General features: G+C 35.6%; 1 protein-coding gene across 6 annotated transcripts in view; it reads right to left on the bottom strand.

The window, feature by feature from the left end:
* The window catches only part of MGAT4A (alpha-1,3-mannosyl-glycoprotein 4-beta-N-acetylglucosaminyltransferase A), a 143,083-nt gene that overhangs the window by 52,405 nt on the left and 69,767 nt on the right, over window positions 1–20,911 (bottom strand). For 5 of the 6 annotated variants that reach the window (XM_059406153.1, XM_059406151.1, XM_059406152.1 and 2 more), the window contains exons 3-4: window positions 11,882–12,049; window positions 9,558–9,698 (exon numbers count right to left, since the gene is read on the bottom strand). In XM_059406153.1, coding sequence (XP_059262136.1) covers window positions 9,558–9,698; window positions 11,882–12,049 — 309 coding nt within the window. The remainder of the gene's footprint in view (window positions 1–9,557; window positions 9,699–11,881; window positions 12,050–20,911) is intronic. The other variant, XM_059406156.1, reaches the window with a different exon arrangement.

Genomic DNA, 20,911 nt, shown 5'->3' with positions numbered 1-20,911 from the left:
TAAGACCTTCAACAAAGAGATAGAAAATATAAAAAAGAACCAGTCAGAGATGGAAAATTCAGTAACTGAAATTCAAAATACACTAGAACAAATTGACAGCAGAAGAGAAGAGGCAGAACAACTAAGCAGTGATGTGGAAGACAGAGTAATGGAAAGCAACCAAGCTGAACAGCAAAAAGTAAAAAGAATAATAAAAAATGAAAATAGGGTCAGGGAACTCAACAATATCATCAAGCACAGTAATGTTCACTTCTTAGGGATCTCAAAAGACAGAAAGCAACAGAAAACTTATTTGAAGAAATTATTGCTGAAAATTTCCCTGTTCCAGGGAGGGAACAGATATCCAGACCCAGGAAGCATGGTGAGCCCCCCCACAAAATTTACCCAAGGAGGTCCACACCAACACATATACTAGTTAAAATGACAAAAACAAGTGATAAAGAGAAAATTTTAAAAACAGCAAGAGAAAAGAAAACAGTCATACACAAGGGAAACCACATAAGCCTAACAGTTGATTTTAAAACAGAAACTTTGCAGGCTAGAATGCAGTGGCAAGATATATTCAAAGCCCTAAAAGGATAAAACACTCAACCAAGAACACTCTTGGTGTTCAGTGAGGCAATCATTCAGAATATAAAGAGAGATAATGACCTTCCCAGACAAACAAAAGTTAAAGGAGTTCATCACCACTAAACTAGGCTTACCAAACCAAACCAAACCAAACAAAAAAACATTAAAGGGAATTCTTTAAAGAAGAGTAGAAAGAACAGGCAACAATTTAGTGTAAGAAAATTATGGAAGGAAAAAATTTCACAGATATAATAAAATAAAATGCAAACATATAATAAAAGTAGACTAATCACTTACAACACCAGTATGGAGGTTAAAGCACAAAGGCAGTAAAATAAATTATAACTATAAAAATCAATCAGGAGATTCAAAGAAGTATAAGTATGACATGATATACATAAACTGGCAGGGAAGTGGGAAGAGGCACATAGAAAAAATTCCGTGCTTTTAGAATGGGTTCAAAACTTAAGTGACCACCAATACATAGACTACATAGGATGTTCTATATGAATTTAGACTATATAGGATGTTCTATATGAACATAATGGTAACAAATTAGGGGAAAAAAAACCTTTAATAGATACATAAGAAAACAAAGAGAAAGGTATCCAAGCATAACACTAACAAAATCCACCAAACCACAGAGGAAAAAGCAAGAGAAGAACTGAAAAAAACAAAACAAAACAAAACAAAACAAAAAAACCCTAAAACAAGAACAAAATCGTATTAAGTATATACTTATGAATAATCACTTTAAATGTAAATGGACTAAATACTGCAATCAAAAGACAGTAAGACAAGAAGGTGACTGAATGGATAAAAAAGCAAGACCCATATATATGCTGTCTATAAGAGACTTCATTTCAGACTGAAAGACATGCAGATTGACAATGAAGAGATGGAAAGACATGTACCATGCAAACTGAAGGTAAAAACAAAACTGGGAAAGCACAATTTCTATCTGGCAAAACAGACTATGCAATAAAGACTAAAAAAAAGACAAAGGACACTACATAATGATAAAGAGAACTACCTAACAAAAGGATGTAACAATTGTATATATTTATGCACCCAACATGGGAATACCTACATATATGAAACTACTATTACAAACAGAAAGGAAGAAATTACCAGTACTACAATAATATTAGGAGATACCCACTTACAGTAATGGATATATTATCAAGACAGAAAAATCAACAAAGGAAGAATGGCTTTGAACAATAAATTAGATATATTCAGAACATTCAATCCAAAACCAGCAGTTTACACCTTCCTTTCAAAGGGATTTGGGACAGTCTCTGGAACAGATCAAATAAACATTAGACCACAATGTAAGTCCCAATAAATTGGAAAAGATTGAAATCATGGCATCCATCTTTTTAAACCACAATAGTATAAAACTAGAAATCAAAAGAAAAAATCTGGAAAGAACACAAATACATGAGGATAAATAATAAACTACTAAACAATGAAGCAAAGAAATCAACCAAGAAATCAAAGAGGAAATTAAAAAAATACACAGAGAAAATGAAAACATAACAGCCCAAAATCTTCAGGAGGCAACAAAAGCTATTCTAATGGGAAAGTTTATAGCAACACAGGCTTATCTCAACAAGAAAAATTCAAGTAAACAACCTAACATTTAAAGGAGCTAGAAAAAGAACAAACAAAGCCCAATGCCCACAGAAAGAAAGCAATAATAGAGATTACAGCAGAAATAAATGAAACAGAGACTTAACAGTAAAACAGATCAATGAAACCAGGAGCTAGTTCTTTGAAAAGATCAAGAAAATTAATATGCCTTCAGTAAGATTCAGCAAGAAAAAAAAGAGAGACTCAAATAAATAAAATCAGAAATGAAGCAGGAGAAATAACATCAACCCTTCAGAAATACAAAAGCATTTAAACTTTCATAAGAGATTATGAAAGTTATATGCCAACAAATTGGACAATATGAAAGAAATGGATAAATTTCTAGAAACAAACAGTTTTCCAAAACTAAATTAGGAAAAAATAGAAAATCTGAACAGATCAATTACTAGCAACAAAATTGAATCAGTAATTTTAAAACAAAAAAAAAAAAAACAAAAAAACAAAACACCACAACTCCCAAAAAATATAAGTCCAGGACCAGATGGCTTTATAGGTAAATTCTACCAAGCATTTAAAGAGTTAATAAGTTAATACCTATTCTTTTCAAATTATTAGGAAAAAAAAAAAAGAGGAAGCTTCAAAATTCATTCTATGAGTTCCAGCACTACCCTGACACCAAAACCAGAGGAAGGCACTAAGTAAAAGGAAAACTACAGGCCAATATCTTTCATGAACATAGATGCAAAAATCCTCAACTAAATATTAGCCAACTGAATCCAACAATATGACAAAAATAATTCACCATAATCAATGGGATTTATTCCAAGGAAGAAAGGGTGGTTCAATATACACAAATAAATCAACATCATACATCATGTTAATAAGAGAAAAGACAAAACCATAAGATCATCTCAATAAATGAAAAAGAATTTGACAAAATCCAGCATCTGTCACAATAAAAACTCTCAACAAAGAGGATTTAGTGGGAACATACCAGAATATAATAAAGACCATATATGAAAAATTAACAGCTAGCATCACACCCATGGTGAAGAACTGAGAGCTATTCCTCTAAGATCAGGAACAAGACAAGGATGTCCACTCTCACCACTGTTATTCAACCCAGGAATCAAAGTCCTAGCCACAGCAATCAGACAAGAATAAGATATAAAAGGCATCCAGATTGGTAAAGAAGAAGTAAAACTTTTACTATTTGCAGATGACATGATACTATATATAGAAAACCCCAAAGACAGCTAGAACTGAAAAATGAATTCAATAAATTCACAGGATACAAAATACACAGAAATCAGTTGCATTTCTATTCACTAATAATGAGATAGCAGAAAGAGAAATTAAACAATAATCTCATTTACAATTGCACCAAAAAGAGTAAGATACCCAGTAATAAATTTAACTAAGGAGATGAAAGATCCATACCCCAAAAACTAAAAAACACTGATGAAACAAACAGAAGATGACACAAACAAATGGAAAGGTACTACATGCTCATGGCTTCAAAGAATCCACATTGGGGCCCCTGGTTTAAACCTCTGCCTTCAGCTCAGGTCATAATCCCAGGGTCCTGGGATTGAGCCTCGCATCAGCCTCTCTGCTCAGCGGGGAGCCTGCTTCCTCCTCTCTGCCTGCCTCTCTGCCTACTTGTGATCTCTGTCAAATAAATAAATAAACTCTTTTTTTTTTTTTAAAGAATCCACATTGCTAAAACTTCCGTACTACCCAAAGCAAGCTACAGATTCAATGCAATCTGTATCAAAATAACAATAGCATTTTTCACAGAACTAAGACAAAGAATTTAAAATCTGTATGGAATCACAAAAGACCCTAAATAGGCAAAAAAATTTTGAGAAAGAGCTAAGGTGAAGGTATCATAATCCCAGATTTCAAAATATACTACAAAGCTGTACTAATCAAAACAGTATGGGAGGTACTGGCATAAAAACAGATCAATGGAACAGAACAAAAAACCCAGAAATACACCTATACTTATATGGTCAATTAATCTGTGACAAAGGGGGCAAGAATATACAATGGAAAAAAGAGAGTTTCTTCAATAAATAGTATTGAGAAAACTGTACCACTTTTTTACACCATACACAAAACTAAACTCAAAATGGATTAAAGATCTAAGTATGAGTCATGGAACCACAAAAACCCCTAAAAGAAAAGATAGGCAGTAATCTCTTGAACCAATGTCCAATCCTTACCAACACTGTTTTGGAGTCGTCTCCTCACACAAGGGAAACAAAGGCAAAAATAAACTACTGGAGACAAACCATAAGTGACTCTTAATCTCACAAAACAAACTGAGGGTTGCTGGGGGGAGGGGGTTTGGGAGAAGGGGGTGGGATTATGGACATTGGGGAGGGTATGTGCTTTGGTGAGTGCTGTGACGTGTGTAAACCTGGTGATTCACAGACCTGTACCCCTGGGGATAAAAATATATGTTTATAAAAAATAAAAAATTATAAAAAAATAATAAATAAAAAAATAAAAAAATAAACTACTGGGACTATACCAAAAATAAAAAGCTTTTGCACAGCAAAGGAAACAATCAACAAAATAAAAAGATAACCTAGTGAATGGGAGAAGATATTTTTGCAAATGATATATCCAATAAGTGCCTCATATCAACTCAATACCAAAAAACACAAAAATCTAATTTTAAAATGGGCAGAAGACCTAAGAAGATATTTTTCCAAAGAAAGCATACAGATGCCCAACAGACATAAAAAGATGTGCAACGTCATCAGGGGAATGCAAATCAAAACCACAATGAGGTATACTTCATACTTGTCAGGATAGCTAAATTTAAAAGGACAAAAAATTACAAGTGTTGTCAAGGATGTAGAGAAAAAGGGACCTTCATGCACAGTTAGTGGAAATGCAAGTCGGTGCAGCTGCTGTGGAAAACAGAATGGAGGTTCCTCAAAAAACTAAAAATAGAACTATCCATTAATTCTACCACTGGATATTTACTCAAAGAAAAGGAAAACATGAATTCAAAAAGATATATTCACCTTTATGTTTACTGCAGCATTTTTACAATATCCAAGATATGGAAGCAATCTAAGTTTCTATCCATAAATGAATGGATCAAGATGTGGTACATACATACAATGGAATACAACTCAGTCATAAAAAAGAATGAGATCTTGCCATTGCAACGATATGGATGTACTTTAAGGCTATAATGGAAAGTGAAGTAAGTCAGAGAAAGATAAATACTATACAATTTCACTGATATGTGGAATTTAAGAAACAAAACAAATAACAAAAAAGACACCAAAATATGGACTCTGAAGTACAGCAAATAAGCTGGCGTTTGCCAGATGGGAGGTGGGTGGGGGGATAGGTAAATAGATAAAGGGATTAAAAATATACTTATAACAAGCACTGAGTATAAAATTGTTGAATCATATTGTACACCTGAAACTAATATAACACTGCATGTTCAATTTTAAAATTAATTAAATAAAATTATTTTTAAAAGAAATTTCCCATATTTGTTCCAAACAAATATTTACTGAACACCTATCAAACCCAAGGTATTATTCTCGTCGATAAGGATAATAGTGAACAACGAAGGTAAGGTCTCTCCCCTCACGGAATCAATATTCTAGCAGAGGGAAAAAGATAAATAATAAAATCTTAGCAGGTGATAGGTTCTAACAAATTAAAATGTGGCAATATTAAAAAGAGTAAGTGGGGAACAGGGAAAGGGACAGATATCTCTATAGACACCAATGTTATGGAAGGCCTCTCTTCTATCACCTGAACTGATAACTAATGATAAGAAAGAGCAGATGAAGAACATTCCAGAAGAGGAAACAGCAAGGCCCCAAAGAAACAATCTTAACACAGTCAAGAAATAGAACAGAATGTATCTAAAGCAGAATGCGCCTATATTCAGAGAATTAATTCGCGGTCAGATCAAATGTAACCTTAAATTTAGTTTTAACTGACTATAAGAGAAAGTCACTGTAGAATTATAAGTAGGGGAGTGACATTATCCAATTTTTAATTTTAAAAAGATTACCAAATTTTGTGGCAAACAGATATAAAAGTAAAAATGTTTTGGGGAGATCAGTTAGAAGATAGGTGCTCTGAATTAGGGTACTGGAAATGTAGCTGAGTGGACAGACTGGAGAGAGAGCACAAGTGGGGGTAGCAGCAAGCAGGCAGGAGGAGAAAGCGAAGCAGGCTCCCCACAGAGCAAGGAGCCCGACGTGGGGCTCAATCCCAGGAACCTGGGATCATGACCTGAGCTGAAGGCAGCTACTTAATCGACTGAGCCACCCAGGTACCCCATCTACCCCAATTCTTTGTGCCCTCAATGCAGTGTTCTACAAGAACTACATAGCTCAATCGTTCAGATTGCTAATCTGATCTTCAGCTGTATCTACAGTTTATTAGTCCATCTATATGGTAATTTTAAATATAAATCGATGAAATTAGAACCAGAGATAACTAACTAATCCTTTATGAACTGGCCTCTAATCCCTCTAAAATATATTGAATATGTGTAATTTCTAAATTACATTCTTCTTGCTCTGCAAATTCAATTTCCTTGAGTATTAAAAGTCATTCACAATGTGGGTTTCCTTAAATATTTTGTAACCCTAGTTGTACAATACGCCCTTTACCCATCTGTAGTTGCTGTATGTATTTATTGCAGCCTGCAAATTTCATGGAAGGATCTAGAAAGGGTGTGGGTTGGGAGGGGGTGGCTGGCAGGTTTTTGTTCTTCACAAGGAATTCAAGCCCCTCTTTAGACAGTAGTTACCTGGAACATTCTCCCTCTTTAGTCTTAGGAAGACTTAACTGGTCTGAGTGCTGTTCCTTATTTAGTCAGCCTGACCACTTTATAACAATTTTTAGCAAGAAGTAGTTTTTCTTTGATCTAAAAAACAGAAGAGGCACGTGGGTGCTCAGCTGGTTAAGTGTCTGCCTTTGGCTCAGTTCATGATCTCGGGGTCCCAGGATTGAGTGAGCCCTGCATGGGGCTCCCTGTTCAGTGAGAAGTCTGCTTTTCCCTCTGCGCCCCCTCTGCTCATGTTCTTGCTCTCAAATAAATACATTAAAAATCTGAAAAAGAAAAGTTCTTAATATAAAGTCCCTAAAAAGATTTTGGAGCTGCACAAAATCCCAGCATACATATACAGAATTACTTTTTCTATGTACATTTTTCTAAATAGAAAGTGTATAGTTTTCCTAGGATAGCCAAAGGGTTCTTTGACTCTAAAAATGTTAAGAACCACTGCTTATGGATTTAAGAAAGTGATTTTAATGTAAATCTGAGGGTTTTCTTATATATTTTTTTTCAAGCTTTTTTTTCTACCTCTCAAAAGTAGTGCCGGCTTGGTAACAATGCTAACTAGCAGAAATCTGGCTGACCAAGATTTCATTATATTTATGATAAAGTCATAAACAAATGGGATGGAACATAAGTATCTTCAAAAGGGTAAGAGAATGTCACATTTACAAAATAACAAGGAGCTTCCATAGGAGAACCTGTTAGATGTTGCGAACTTTTAAATGACTTTAAAAATACTTGTACTTTCAGAATGGATAAAGAAGATATGGTCCATAAAGATATGGAGGAATATTATGCCTCCATCAGAAAGGATGAATACCCAACTTTTGTGTCAACATGGATGGGACCAGAGGAGATTTTGCTAAGTGAAATAAGTCAAGCAGAGAGAGCCAGTTATCATATGGTTTCACTTACTTGTGGAGCATAAGGAATAACACAGAGGACATTGGAATATGGAAAGGGGGAGTTGGGGGAAATCAGAGGGGGAGATGAAGCATGAGAGACTGTGGACTCTGAGAAACAAACTGGGGGTTTTAGAGGGGAGAGGGGTGGGGGGTTAGGTGAGCCTGGTAGTGGGTAGGTACTAAGGAGGGCACATATCGCATGGAGCACTGGGTGTGGCGCATAAACAATGAATCTTGGAACACTGAAAAAATAAAATTAAAAAAAAAAACTTGTAGGGGCGCCTGGGTGGCTCAGTGGGTTAAAGCCTCTGACTTCAGCTCAGGTCATGATCTCAGAGTCCTGGGATTGAGCCCCGCATCAGGCTCTCTGCTCAGCCGGGAGCCTGCTTCCTCCTCTCTCTCTGCCTGCTTCTCTGCCTACTTGTGATCTCTGCCTGTCAAATAAATAAATAAAATCTTTAAAAAAAAAAAAAAAAAACAACAACTTGTACTTTCTTTTCATTTGATATTCTTATTAATGAAGACATCATCTAGACCAGCAAATGTACTAAATGACTGAGACACCCTACCCAAACAGTGATTATTAAATGGAGAGATAGAATATCAACTTCAGAAAAAATTAATGATTAATGTTCTGAAGAAAATAATTCAGAGTACACCACCCATCTTGTTAGTCGTTGTACATCCAGCATCTGCTGGATAATTATTTATTTAATCAATAAGGAAATGGAAGAATGAGTTAGTCTGAACATGATATTTTAAGAATTATCACTTCGTTAGGAAGGCAGAGTGCAATTTTAAATGATTCATAAAGTAGAAAGATGGCAGAACTAAAAGACAAATATAAAAGCTTATGCTAATAGATCAAATAATATAAGAAAATGCAACATACACAAAAAAGTAAATACCCAAGAATCCTACTGAATTAAAAGCAGATTAAATCAGCGTTTCAGAAACATTATCACAAATATGAACCCCAGTATCTATCGGGTAATGGTTTTAACAAAAGACAAAAGACTTATTAGGGGAGCAAAACGATATTTTGCTATCTACATTTTAAAACCTCCAAAGAAAACATTAATAAAGTCAAAATAGAGGAATAAAAATAATGAAATAACAGTTAAGTAGGGCCCACAAGGAAAATTAAACGTCTGGCAGTTTTAACAAGAGGAAAAAAATAAACAATAAACTATATTTTCACTATATGAGAAAAAAAGTAAACCAAAGTATTTCTATTATTGTTTGAAAGGTTAAATGAAAGCGATTATATGCCTTCCAGCTCTTTAAGAAAAAGCAGGGGCAAACAGAAAAAAACCTCTCTTGACGATGACGAGACTGTGAGAACTATTAATGTAGAAAGAAAACACAAGAAAAAAAAGTCACCTCAAATTTTCAAAACAGAAAAATTAAAAAGGTTTAAACACTTTTCTGCCTGGAGATGGGGCTTAAACCAGATTTCTCATGCCTATATACTCTGATCTATGGCAAAAAATATCTAACTCCTTTCAATGTAAACGAATCCTAAGTTATTATGCAGAGAGAAGGAATTTTTCTTCTTTGACCTGCCAGACTTCTAATGGTCAATGTTATACTCCAAGATCCAATTAAGACCAGCAGTATAACCACAGTAAAAAACAAAATAAACATACCTCCTGTTCTTCCGTTACCAATCTGCAGAGCAGGCTGAAGGCTTCTTTCATTTTGCAATAAATGAGGCAAATGATAATAAATACTTGGCACTTGAAGAGATTTTTTGCTTGTTAACTCCTTTAATAGCTTAAGAGTATTATCTAAAACAGAAAAGCATAATTAATGATCGCCTTACTTACAGAAGTTACTGATTTTACAAATATAGCAGTAAAAATTTATGAGCACTAGAACTAAAGAATTTTCTTTCCTGATTTCATACTTTGGTGAATAAGATCTCCATTTAAAATGAAAAAAGACACTTCTGCAACCAGAGTTTCATAGAGTCCCAATGTTGATACCACTCTGAAGAAGCCAAAGTACCATGAGAAGACAGAATGCTTTCATCATGGAATGCTTTCATCATTTGCTGTTAAAAAGGTTCAGTTCAGAACTCAGGCCCTGCAGAACACACTCGAAACATGCTACCCATTTATGAAAATGTAATAAGCACATTCACCACAATAACTTTCACTCTCCTTATGCTATTCTATTTTACTGAATTTTCAAATGGAAGATTTTTTTTCTTTCAAAAAAAAAAAAAAGTACAATAATTTAAACAGCACAATTTGAGAATGCCCTATACAGATCCTAATTTTCAAGTAGATTTTCTGGGTTTTTTTGGAGGACTTAATGAACCCTTTAACATAATATGAAATAAAAACTCAATCTAGTAGGCAATATTGTTTTACAGTTCCAACTCTATTTTAATTTAACCTTTTAAATACGGAGTTGGGAGTAAGGATTTAAAGCCTCAAAGATTTCAGGCAAAACTATATGAAAACTCCATTAAAAATATGACAAGAATCAACAATTCACAAAAGAAATGCAAATGACTGTTATACTTAATCTCACAAGTAAAGAAACAATTATAAATTACAAGACACTTGTTTCAACCTATCAACTTAGCATAAGTTGATAATAATATTAAATACTGGTGATAATGTGATACATGTTTCAGCTCTTCAGCTATTCAGAAGAGCATCAAAAACCCTAGAACAAGTCTGCTTTACTAGTCAATAATTTCCCTTTTAGGAATTTCACTTTTATGCATGCAACAAGTATTTATCTATTTTGTCTCAGCGACTGTGTCATGTGTTTAGAAATGAACAAGCCACTAAAACATAGATCCCTGTTTTTAAGGAAATCATAATGTAATGAAATAACATAAGGGCTACCAGAAATGTGACAAATTTATACACAAAGTTGTTCATCGCAGAGTTAGAAATTGGGGAAAAAAAACAATATAGGAAAATCCTATTTGCCTAATATTAGAAAAATATTTAATTCATTATGGTATATGGTTAACTGACATATAGCCAATGAAAATAGCATTTTTGAAGAATATTCAAAGACACAGTGAAATACTAATAGCCTAATTTCAAAAGTTAAAACGAGGCTCTAACACCCAATCACAATTTTGAAGAAAAACGTAAGTGGAAAAAAGACTAGAAGGAAACAAAAAATGTTAGCAGAAATCAACTGGCAGCAGGCTTATGGGTGCTTTATTTTTTTTTTATTATCTGTCCCATTCCATAATTTTAAGTGTTACTGTGCCATAACACACATTTCACAATCAGGAGGGGAAACATGCAGCATGAAAATTTAAAATAAGGTCAGGTAGTGAATCCAAGACAAGAGGAATGAATGATAAAGGATGGGAAGAGATGCTGCTAAATGAAAAAATATATTAATCCTGAAAGATTACATAAATTCTGAGGCAACTGATTACATACACATGTCAATTTAATTATTAAACTAATGAAAACACAGAAACAGAGAGGATAATTGTCACTCATCTTACTCTAACCACAAGTTGTCAGAGAAGCAACAGATCAGATACCCCAAAAGTGCACACTGTAATAAAACCATATTTTTTCCCCTGTCAGAGATAAGAGTACTAATTGCTTCAAATAGCTCAAAGGTTCTCCAGAGTCTATCTGAGGCCCATACAGGTCACAACATAAACATGTAAAAACACAAAATTAAATTTTAATCTCATTTGGAATATGGTTTTTAAAAGATCTGGCTTTTTGCTATGGTCAGTGAAATTTATCCAACTGAAATCTAAATCAATATTATGTTACTCTCTTAAAATCAAAGTGAGTAACTAATCACAACTGTTTTATTATAATTTACCATGACAGGGAAAGTTTGTGTGATGTCTCTCGCTGGAAACAGTAATAAATGCTGGCTGATAAGCTACTTTACACGACTTTCAAATAAATTACGTCACGTAACCCTTTGAAAATAATAATTTTTATAAAACTAAAAATATCATTTGTACCTGAAAATTTATTTAATGGATCCTTACTTCCATTTGCTTCTGCTCCTACACGCTTGAACTGCTGTACAATGGCATTTAATTCAGAAGAGCGCTGAGAGATTCTATGTTCAGCTATTCGAAGACGTTCTTTCAAGGCAAGAAACTCTCGTTGATAAGCAATCAGTTTTTCTAGAAGCAAAACCAGAAGTTTTTAATGTATTTAAAAAAAACCAAAACTATAAGATCAGAATTTTTACAGTCACATTTTTCCAGAAAGATATTCATTTGTGTATTGCTACAGAACTGAAAATAAAAAAGAGCCCCAACCAGTTATATATAAAAAAGCCTGCACTAATGTAATGCTTCTTTTTTTTTTTCCTTTCTTAGCATTAGAAAGCAATTTATTTTTTTTTCCCCTGAGGCTGTAAACTTTTTTTTTGGTTTAAGTTCAAGTTAGTAAACATAGAGTGTATTACTAGTTTCAGGGGTAGAATTTAGTGATTCATCAGTTGCATACAACACCCAGTGCTCATTACATCAAGTGACCTCCTTAATGCCCATCACCCAGTTACCCCAACCCCCACCCACCTCCCCTCCAGCAACCCTCAGTTTGTTCCCTAAAGTTAAGATTCTCTTACGTTTTGTCTCCCTCTCTGTTTTTGTCTTTTCTTATTTTTTCCTTTCCTTCCCCTATGTTCATCTGTTGCTCTTTATATCTGTAAGAATGCAAGCACTTTCAACTAAGCACATAACAATGGAAAGACAGGGATAAAAGGATGAAAAGTTTTTAGAATTAACACTTCAAGCATAATACTAACATCATTTCTCAAAAGGTCCAAACAACTATAAAAACCTTATTTGTGGGGCTCCTGGGTGGCTCAGTTGGTTAAGTGTCTGCCTTCAGCTTGGGTTATGATCCTGAGATCTGGGATGGAGCCCGGAATGGAGCCCCGCATCGAGCCAGCACTGCGCCCTGCATCTGAGCAAGGAGCCTGTTTCTCCCTCTCCCTCTGCCTGCCTCTCTGCTTGCTTGTGCTCTCTCTGTCAAATAAATAAAATCTTAAAAAAAAAAAAAAAAAGAAGACCTTATTTGTACTAAGAAGAGAGAGATAAAGTATTGAAACTGATGATAATGTATCTAATAATAAATTACCATTTATAGCATCATCATTTATTTCCATAGGCCGTTTCCTCTGTACTTCCTATTCTGCCAAGATTTTCCTAGGCCAGACTTTGGCCAAATTCCTGATTCCTAAAAACTCTACCAGGCAGATGTAAAAATCAACTGGGATGACCACCGTTAAAAATCATCCTTTTTTAATTTGAGAGAATCACAGGTCAGGAAAATCTGGTCTAGGAAATAAAAGTGGATTTTATGAGGATAAATGTAGGCATTGAAACAACCGGCTCAGAGGGACAAAGTGCAGAGTGAGAAGAGCCCTAAGGACAGAGCCATAGAAATCCAAGGGATGGTGGGAGAAAAAGCATTCATTAACCACGATCAGCAATGCTGAAAGATAGCTGAGGCTATGGGAGTAGGAAGAGTAACTCCACAACCTCATTAAACTAAGAGAAACCCTAACAATGGTTTTCAACTTTGTATCAAGTTAGGTAGGCTACTATTTTGACATCTAAACAAAACACACTTCAGAAAGACTGCTTTTTACTTAATATTATTATCTCGGCTTTATTCAAGGATAGACTCAATAAGAAACAGACTTACAAAAAATAAATCTGCATGTTTCATAAAGCTAGTCTTAAAAACAGGCAATTATGTTGTTCTTTGTCCCTTACACAAAAGCCCACACAGTAAACATCTCTTCAGAATTTTGTGGCAGGGGGAAAAAAAAGTCTACCCTGCTCAACTGTCATTCTTCCTTATATTGAACAATGACAGACATGTAAGCAGCTGTATTGCCCCTTAACTTGCTGGTTTTAGGAGGGAAGGAACGACAAAGCAGGCTGTAATTAGGTCAGACATCAAGGGAGTTTCCAGGTAACCAGCAAGGTCCTAATGACTGACCTGGGTAGTGGCCCAATAAAATTCATTACTATGCATTCATAGTTTAGGCACTTGTCCATATGTATAAACTCATTAAATAAATGAAATGTCAAAAAGATGCTATTCACAAACATGAAACTATCAACAATTATATTCTAACAAATACTGTAACAATTGTAACAAGAGATACCCAAGATTCATGTAATGAAAACTACAAACCCCTTACTGACACCTGTAAGAGTAAATGAAATCATTGCTTAATCCTAAGTGAGAAGACTCAAACTTGTAAAAAAATTAAAATAATAAAATAAATTTAAAAATAAAAATGAATTCTACCACAAATTAAATAATAAATTCAGTTCAATACCTTTCAAATAAATAAACTTCTTTGGAATATGACTTTTTACACGTGATCCTAAAATTCACCTAGAGGAGAGAATGTGTTTAAAGAGGGGAAAAAAGGGCACCTGGGTGGCTCAGTGGGTTAAAGCCTCTGCCTTCGGCTCAGGTCACCATCCCAGGGTCCTGGGACGGAGCCCCGCATCAGGCTCTCTGCTCAGCAGGGATCCTGTTTCCCCCTCTCTCTGCCTGACTCTCTGCCTACTTGTGATCTTGTCTGTCAAATAAATAAATAAAATCTTTTAAAAAAATAAATAAAGAGAAAAAATAAATAAATAATAAAGGGGAACTCGCTCTGAGATCAGAACACACTGGAAGGCTATAGAAATTAAAACACTGTGGACCACCAGGTCCGGAAAGTGTGGACAAGAGCCGATTACACGAAGCAGGCGGTGTCCAAAATCAGCACTAGTGAACAGTCCTTTCAGTTCTTCCCTCTTTCAGCAAGTTAAAATCCTCTTGCGAACAGTCACGCAGTGCTGAGATTGTGGTTTCTTGACACCACCCACCCAATAGAGAATTAGAACTCTCTGGAGGATAAGTTTAAGATGAACCTGAAACAATCTGGTATAAAATAAGAAAATGCTATTTTAAAAACACCACCACCACCACCACCACCACAGGACTTGCTGAAAGGGCACAGCAAGGTACCTGAGGGGCTCCTAACCAAATTAGGGACAAATTTAAGCACAAAACAAATACTGATAGTAACAAAGAGAAATGGGTTTCTTTATAGCAAAATGCCAACTAATAAATGAAGAAGGAAGGATTAATGTTGGAAAAATCACCATTTCACAGCTATCACAGAAATAACTGATTCAGGCAAAAATTAGACCAGCAGGTGAGAGTGTGCTGAGGAAAGGGCTATGTATTTCACCTCCAAGTATCTCCCCACAAAGTGCTCATTACTTACAAAGGGAAAAATATGCTAACGTTACCATGGAGAAACCTGGTAGCTACTTTGCTTAAGTGATCAAAGTTCCCATCAGCAACCAGAAAACAGAAATGACATGACTGCTGATGTGAGGCACAGAGGACACGCCTTATTCTTGTGGCATTCCTGCCAAAAATACATAATCTGAATCTAATCTCAAGGAAACATCAGATGCATCCAAACTGAGAGACAAGGTACAAAATAAAAAGCTCATACTATAAAAAAAAAAGTCACGGCCATCGAAGACAAAAGGCTCGTGAGGAACTGCCACAGATGAAGAGATGAAGGAGCCATGAAAACCCAATGCAAAACACAGTCCTGGGCAGAAACCTGGACCAGAAAAGCTAAACCCTACAAAGAACATTACTGGGGGAAAAATAACAGAATATAGGCTAAAGACAAGATACTACGCCAAAGTTAAATTTCCCTAAATTAGATTTTCATACTGAAGTATTTTGCAGAATTCCTTGTTCCTAGGAAATAAACATTAAATTAGTTAGGGATTAAAAAAGCATGATTTCTGTAATTTATACCCAAATAGTGCTGAAAAGAAACAAATTATCTCAAATAGGTGACAGAGACAAAATAGTCACAAGAGGTGAGATCTATAAAGACATTTTGTGCTGCCCTTGTAACTCTTCTTCATTTGAAACTTAAAAAAAATAAATAAATAAAAAATAAATTAGGACTGGAAGGCATACAGGTTAGGTCTTTTAGCAGCTCTGGATTGGGTGGGATATGGACCTGAAGGCAGTCTCTGTCCTTCTATGCATTTTCTTGGTACTTTTTTGAAACCACCTTCCCAGAGGCCAGCTTCACCAAATAGGGAGAGTAACCATTACCAACAGAGAAACGCCCCCAGCCCTTACTCCAAAACACTGTTCTGCTCTGAGGTGGCCAGGCCATGCTCCTGAAAAGATCCTTTGGGCCCATGGAATACTGGATAAAGCCCTAAGTATTTCCTGTCAGCCCAGATGCTAGTGCTGCTGTTAGCCCAAAGTCCACAGCTATGAGAGGGCTCTAAATGAATCATTTCCCATCTCTCACATCCATCCTTGGTTTCTAACTCCATACTTCCATATTTAAAGGGTTCTCTCCAGACATCACAGCAAGTCCGTACTCCATCTACAATGCCAGGTCAATGAATTAAAGTATGCGTGGTAAAGCCCTTAGCTAGACCTGCTAGGATACCACAGAACACTGCTGGCTCCTTTCAACAGAGAGGAGTTATAATTTCCTCACAGCCCCCCTTGGAATGCAGTCTATCCCTGTCATCTACCCAAACACAGGCTCACTAGTGACTTCTAGAATATGGGAAGCTATATTTCCCATAGCTTTATGCTGCTCCCTTAAGGAGAGTAATAGATCATCCCAGAAGTTCAAACTTTAGCATAAAAGACAAAAAAATTCCTTCAAATTAGTGATCACATGTTTGATGATTCTCTGTTCTCAACATTAGTAACATAATTCTTATTTTTGCTTTTTTTTAATCATTTAAATCAGTTTCTACTGGGGGATTGGCAGGAAACTGTAGGAACTCTTATACTATCATCTTACTAGGAAATGTCTAGTTTTGTTTCTTTTGTTTTTATTGTAGACCGATTCTAACTTTTTTTAATTGTAGAAAATTATATATCCAGATGAGACAATGAAAGTACAAATCATGCTGCATGAACCTAAGACTCTGAAACATACAAAATTTCCAAAGAAATCACTTTAATTCCTTCCAAGCAAATAATCAAGCCAGTTTTCCAGAGAAAAGTGTACCTATAGTTCCTCAAAGACTTATCAGGTTGACCCATATGAAACTGCTGATATTTGATCTTTTTTTTGCAAAAATGTCAATTTCATGTGGTTCAACAATTTAAAAATAACAGCTTTGGACCCAACAATTTAAAAATGCATGAATATAGATGAAAAACTAACAAAAATAAAAACTAATATCCAATATGTAATATATAAAAACAGAACAAAAAATTTCATTTTTCAAGCAACAGTACCTCTTTATTAGCAAGATGTGGGGGACACCACTGAATTCTATGAGCTAACATTAAAAACCAGCTTTTTATATTAAAACTAAAATTACCAAAAATTAAACCCACTTTTAAATTTTATTTTAAAATATATTAAACAATAAAGTTCTGACACTGAGAAGAACGTTGATAAATAGTCTGGTCCACCCCTCTGTCCTTTAGTACTACAACAAACCACTTCACACAGATAAATATTTAAATACATATATATACACACACACACACACCACACACACACACACACACATATATATATATATATGGAGATACCTCAGAAATAGATTCCACAATTTAACAAGCTTTACTTTTCAGGAAGTCATGGCCTTTGAAAAACATTTCACTTCACATTCATCATTCTTAAGACAACCATTTTTTTAAAAAAGAAGGCCCAGATGAAATTATGGGCAGTTTCTCATTTAAAAATCTCTTAAAAAATAAAAGAACTGCTGGGGAAGGTATGTGCTATGGTGAGTGCTTTGAAGTGTTTAAACCTGGTGATTCACAGACCTGTACTCCTGGGGCTAATAATACATTATATGTTAATTAAAAAAATAATAATAAAAAAGAAATGGATTCAGAAAGGGTTTAGAAGAACTAGTCTAGAAAAGCCAAAAGACAAGTGAGCAGGACTCTAAATGACATAGGTTGAATGGGATTTGAACAGACAATTCTAATTAGAACGGATATAGCTAAAAGTTACAAACAAGAAGAGGTATCTCATTCTCTAATGTTCCCATGCCTAAGAACCACCTGGAAGAGACTGTTAAAACAAAACTCTGGACCCCCACCTCAGAGATTTTAATTCAGTAGGTATGACATGGTGCTTAAGAATTTTAAACAAGCGGGGCAACCTGGATGGCTCAGTTGGTTAAGTGTCTGACTCTTAATTTTGGGTCAGATCATGATCTCAGGGTTGTGATGTTGAGCCCCATGTCGGGCTCCATACCTGGGCATGGGACCTGGGTAAGATTCTCTTTCTCCCTCTGCCTCAGCCCCACGCCTCTTAAGATTTTTTTTCAAACAAGCTCCACGGTGAAGCTTAGACATCTACCGAGCAGCACTAAGGTAACCAATACTGACCTCAAACTAGGTCTAGACTCAAGCAGCTGGGAAATCTGTATAGCTCTGCTCTACTCTCTACTAGCTGCTTCTCCTCTCTCTGGCTTACATGTTAAAGGGTCCAGAGACAGAAGGTTCTGGACATAATCCTCAAAATTGCATTTGGAGCACAAAGGGATTTCAAAACATCCAGTAGACACCTATTTCTAAAGTCTTCCTAAGAATTATGAAGAATTACCAAAATCATTCCTTGTTTCTGGAATATTCCACTCAGGATCCATCATACAAGCATGGATTAGAAAAGACCAGCACCCTTCTAAACTCAAAGGGAAAATGTGGTTCACAGATACACAGAACCATATACTGCATTTAAAATAAAACAATGAATAAAATTCCTTTGTTCCCGGGGCGCCTGGGTGGCTCAGTGGGTTAAAGCCTCTGCCTTCGGCTCTGGTCATGATCTCAGAGTCCTGGGATAGAGCCCTACATCGGGCTCTCTGATCAGTGGGGAGACTGTTTCCTCCTCTCTCTCTCTCTCTGCCTGCCTCTCTGCCTACTTGTAATCTCTGTCTGTCAAATTAAAAAAAAATAAAATAAAATTCCTTTGTTCCCTTACATAATGTTTTCACTATGCTTACAAAACAGAATTCTAACTAGTGAATGAATACCACCAGATAAGTTACAGTTGAGAAGTTTTCTAGAATAAAATCATTACTTGCGAGTTGTCCCCTAAGTAATATAATCATTAACAATGTCATTCAAAAGAGACTTCCAGGTAGAGGTTTAATAAGTTAAAATTTATCCACTGACCTTATAAAGCACAATCCCTTAAGATAATCAAATGATGCTGCATATACCTGTTACAACAGACTCCTAGAAATATTTTCTTAATCTAAATAGCTGCAAATAATTTTCTTTGAGTTCTCGGAGGACAGGGAAATCTCCTCTTAGCAATTATCCTGAAGTCCCAAATTCCATTTTCATAGTGAAAGGAGATGGAAAAACAATAAACCGCATAACTTAGGAAAATGCTTACTATACTATACTTAGCCATATGTTTATGACCATTCTTTACTTTCAAAATATATCAACAATGATTTTATCAAACCCAATTTTTAAAAATTCAACAAGCTATAAGGAGCTCAGAGTAAATATTAGACAGTTACGAACTCTTTTCCCTGAGTACTTAAACTTATGAGCAGATGCTTTTCCAAAAAAGTGCTTTGTCCCCAAAGGAAAAATTGTATTCTAGAAGATATAATAGTATGTCTTTTCCCATGAAGAATCACTCAAAACAGGGCATTATATTCTATATTAGAATCATCTTTATTTAAAATGCAAAATACTGGGCACCTGGGTGGCTCAGTGCATTAAGCCTTTGCCTCCGGCTCAGGTCATAATCTCAGGGTCCTGGGACCAAGACCCACGTCAGGCTCTCTGCTCAGCGGGGAGACTGCTGCCCACCCCAACCCTGCTCCCTGCCTGTCTCTATGCCTACTTGTGATCTCTCTCTGTCAAATAAATAAAATCTAAAAAAAAAAAAAAAAAAAGGCAGAACACTGACCATTAGCCAATCCTACACTACGAATTAGCCCTACCAACAAACATCATGTCCTCTTGCTGTAGCTCGCTAGATCTGATTATTTCTTTTAGGATCTATTTCATGCTTTCTTCTTCCCTCTTTACTTTCCTCTTGTTTCTTATTTTCCACCTTTCTCCCATAACAGTCTTCAGCAAAACCCTTTTCAAATTCTTCTGTGTTTCTTTCTGGACTTCTCATTTTCATCCAGAAACTTCATATCTCTCACCTCTTTCTTCTTTCCTATTATTCACACTACCCACCCCCTCATCTACCCTGCAATATCCCCACTTTTTCTGCTGTGTTTGTTTTAAATTACAGAGGACTTTTTTCTCAAATTGACATAAGCAGTCCATTTACCTGGAGACATTAATTTTGCCGTCTTTTGTCTCACTGAAAACAATTGAGAATTTAGGATTTTTCCTTCTTGGAACCACAGTGGCAAGGGAAAAAAAAAGAAATTAGCAGGAAAACATTTCACAATTACTCGATAAATCAGAAAATAGATGGGGAGACAAGTAATATCACTCTGAACTCCAATAATGTTGGTGAAATTGATTATAAAAGTGAAATCTCAGACTATGGCTTTCCAGATGATAATATCATGAATGAATTTCATCAAGTTCAAGATCAAGGCTTCTAGTTACAGATCAAAACAGAGATGCCCCTAGCCTTCCCACTAAATATAATAAAAACCCTGTACATTACATATTACAACAAAGAAGACTCAAGTAGAGAGAAGAAGAGGAGTTAGAAGTGACAGTGGAACCCAAGGAACAGCACAACAGTGAGTTCTCGCAGTCTCTTCTTTTTGCTTGGTATATTCCAGATTGAGTACTGGAGAAGCCAGCAGCATGGAAACACCACAGGAGCACACAAAAACACCCCAAGAAAAATTTGCTCTCTCCAGACAAAGGACTAAGGATGGAGCAACCTAGCAAGAGGGAAAACTTTTAGACAATAAACACTGTATTTCTGACCAAACACCATGAAAACAACCACGGTCCCATCTCCACGCCACTGGCAAAAGCCAACCACAGAGTCT

Source organism: Mustela nigripes, chromosome 7 (genome assembly GCF_022355385.1).
Source record: "Mustela nigripes isolate SB6536 chromosome 7, MUSNIG.SB6536, whole genome shotgun sequence".
NCBI lineage: Eukaryota > Metazoa > Chordata > Mammalia > Carnivora > Mustelidae > Mustela > Mustela nigripes.
The sequence above is the reverse complement of the archived record's forward strand: the minus strand, read 5'-3'. Positions and strand labels throughout refer to the sequence as shown.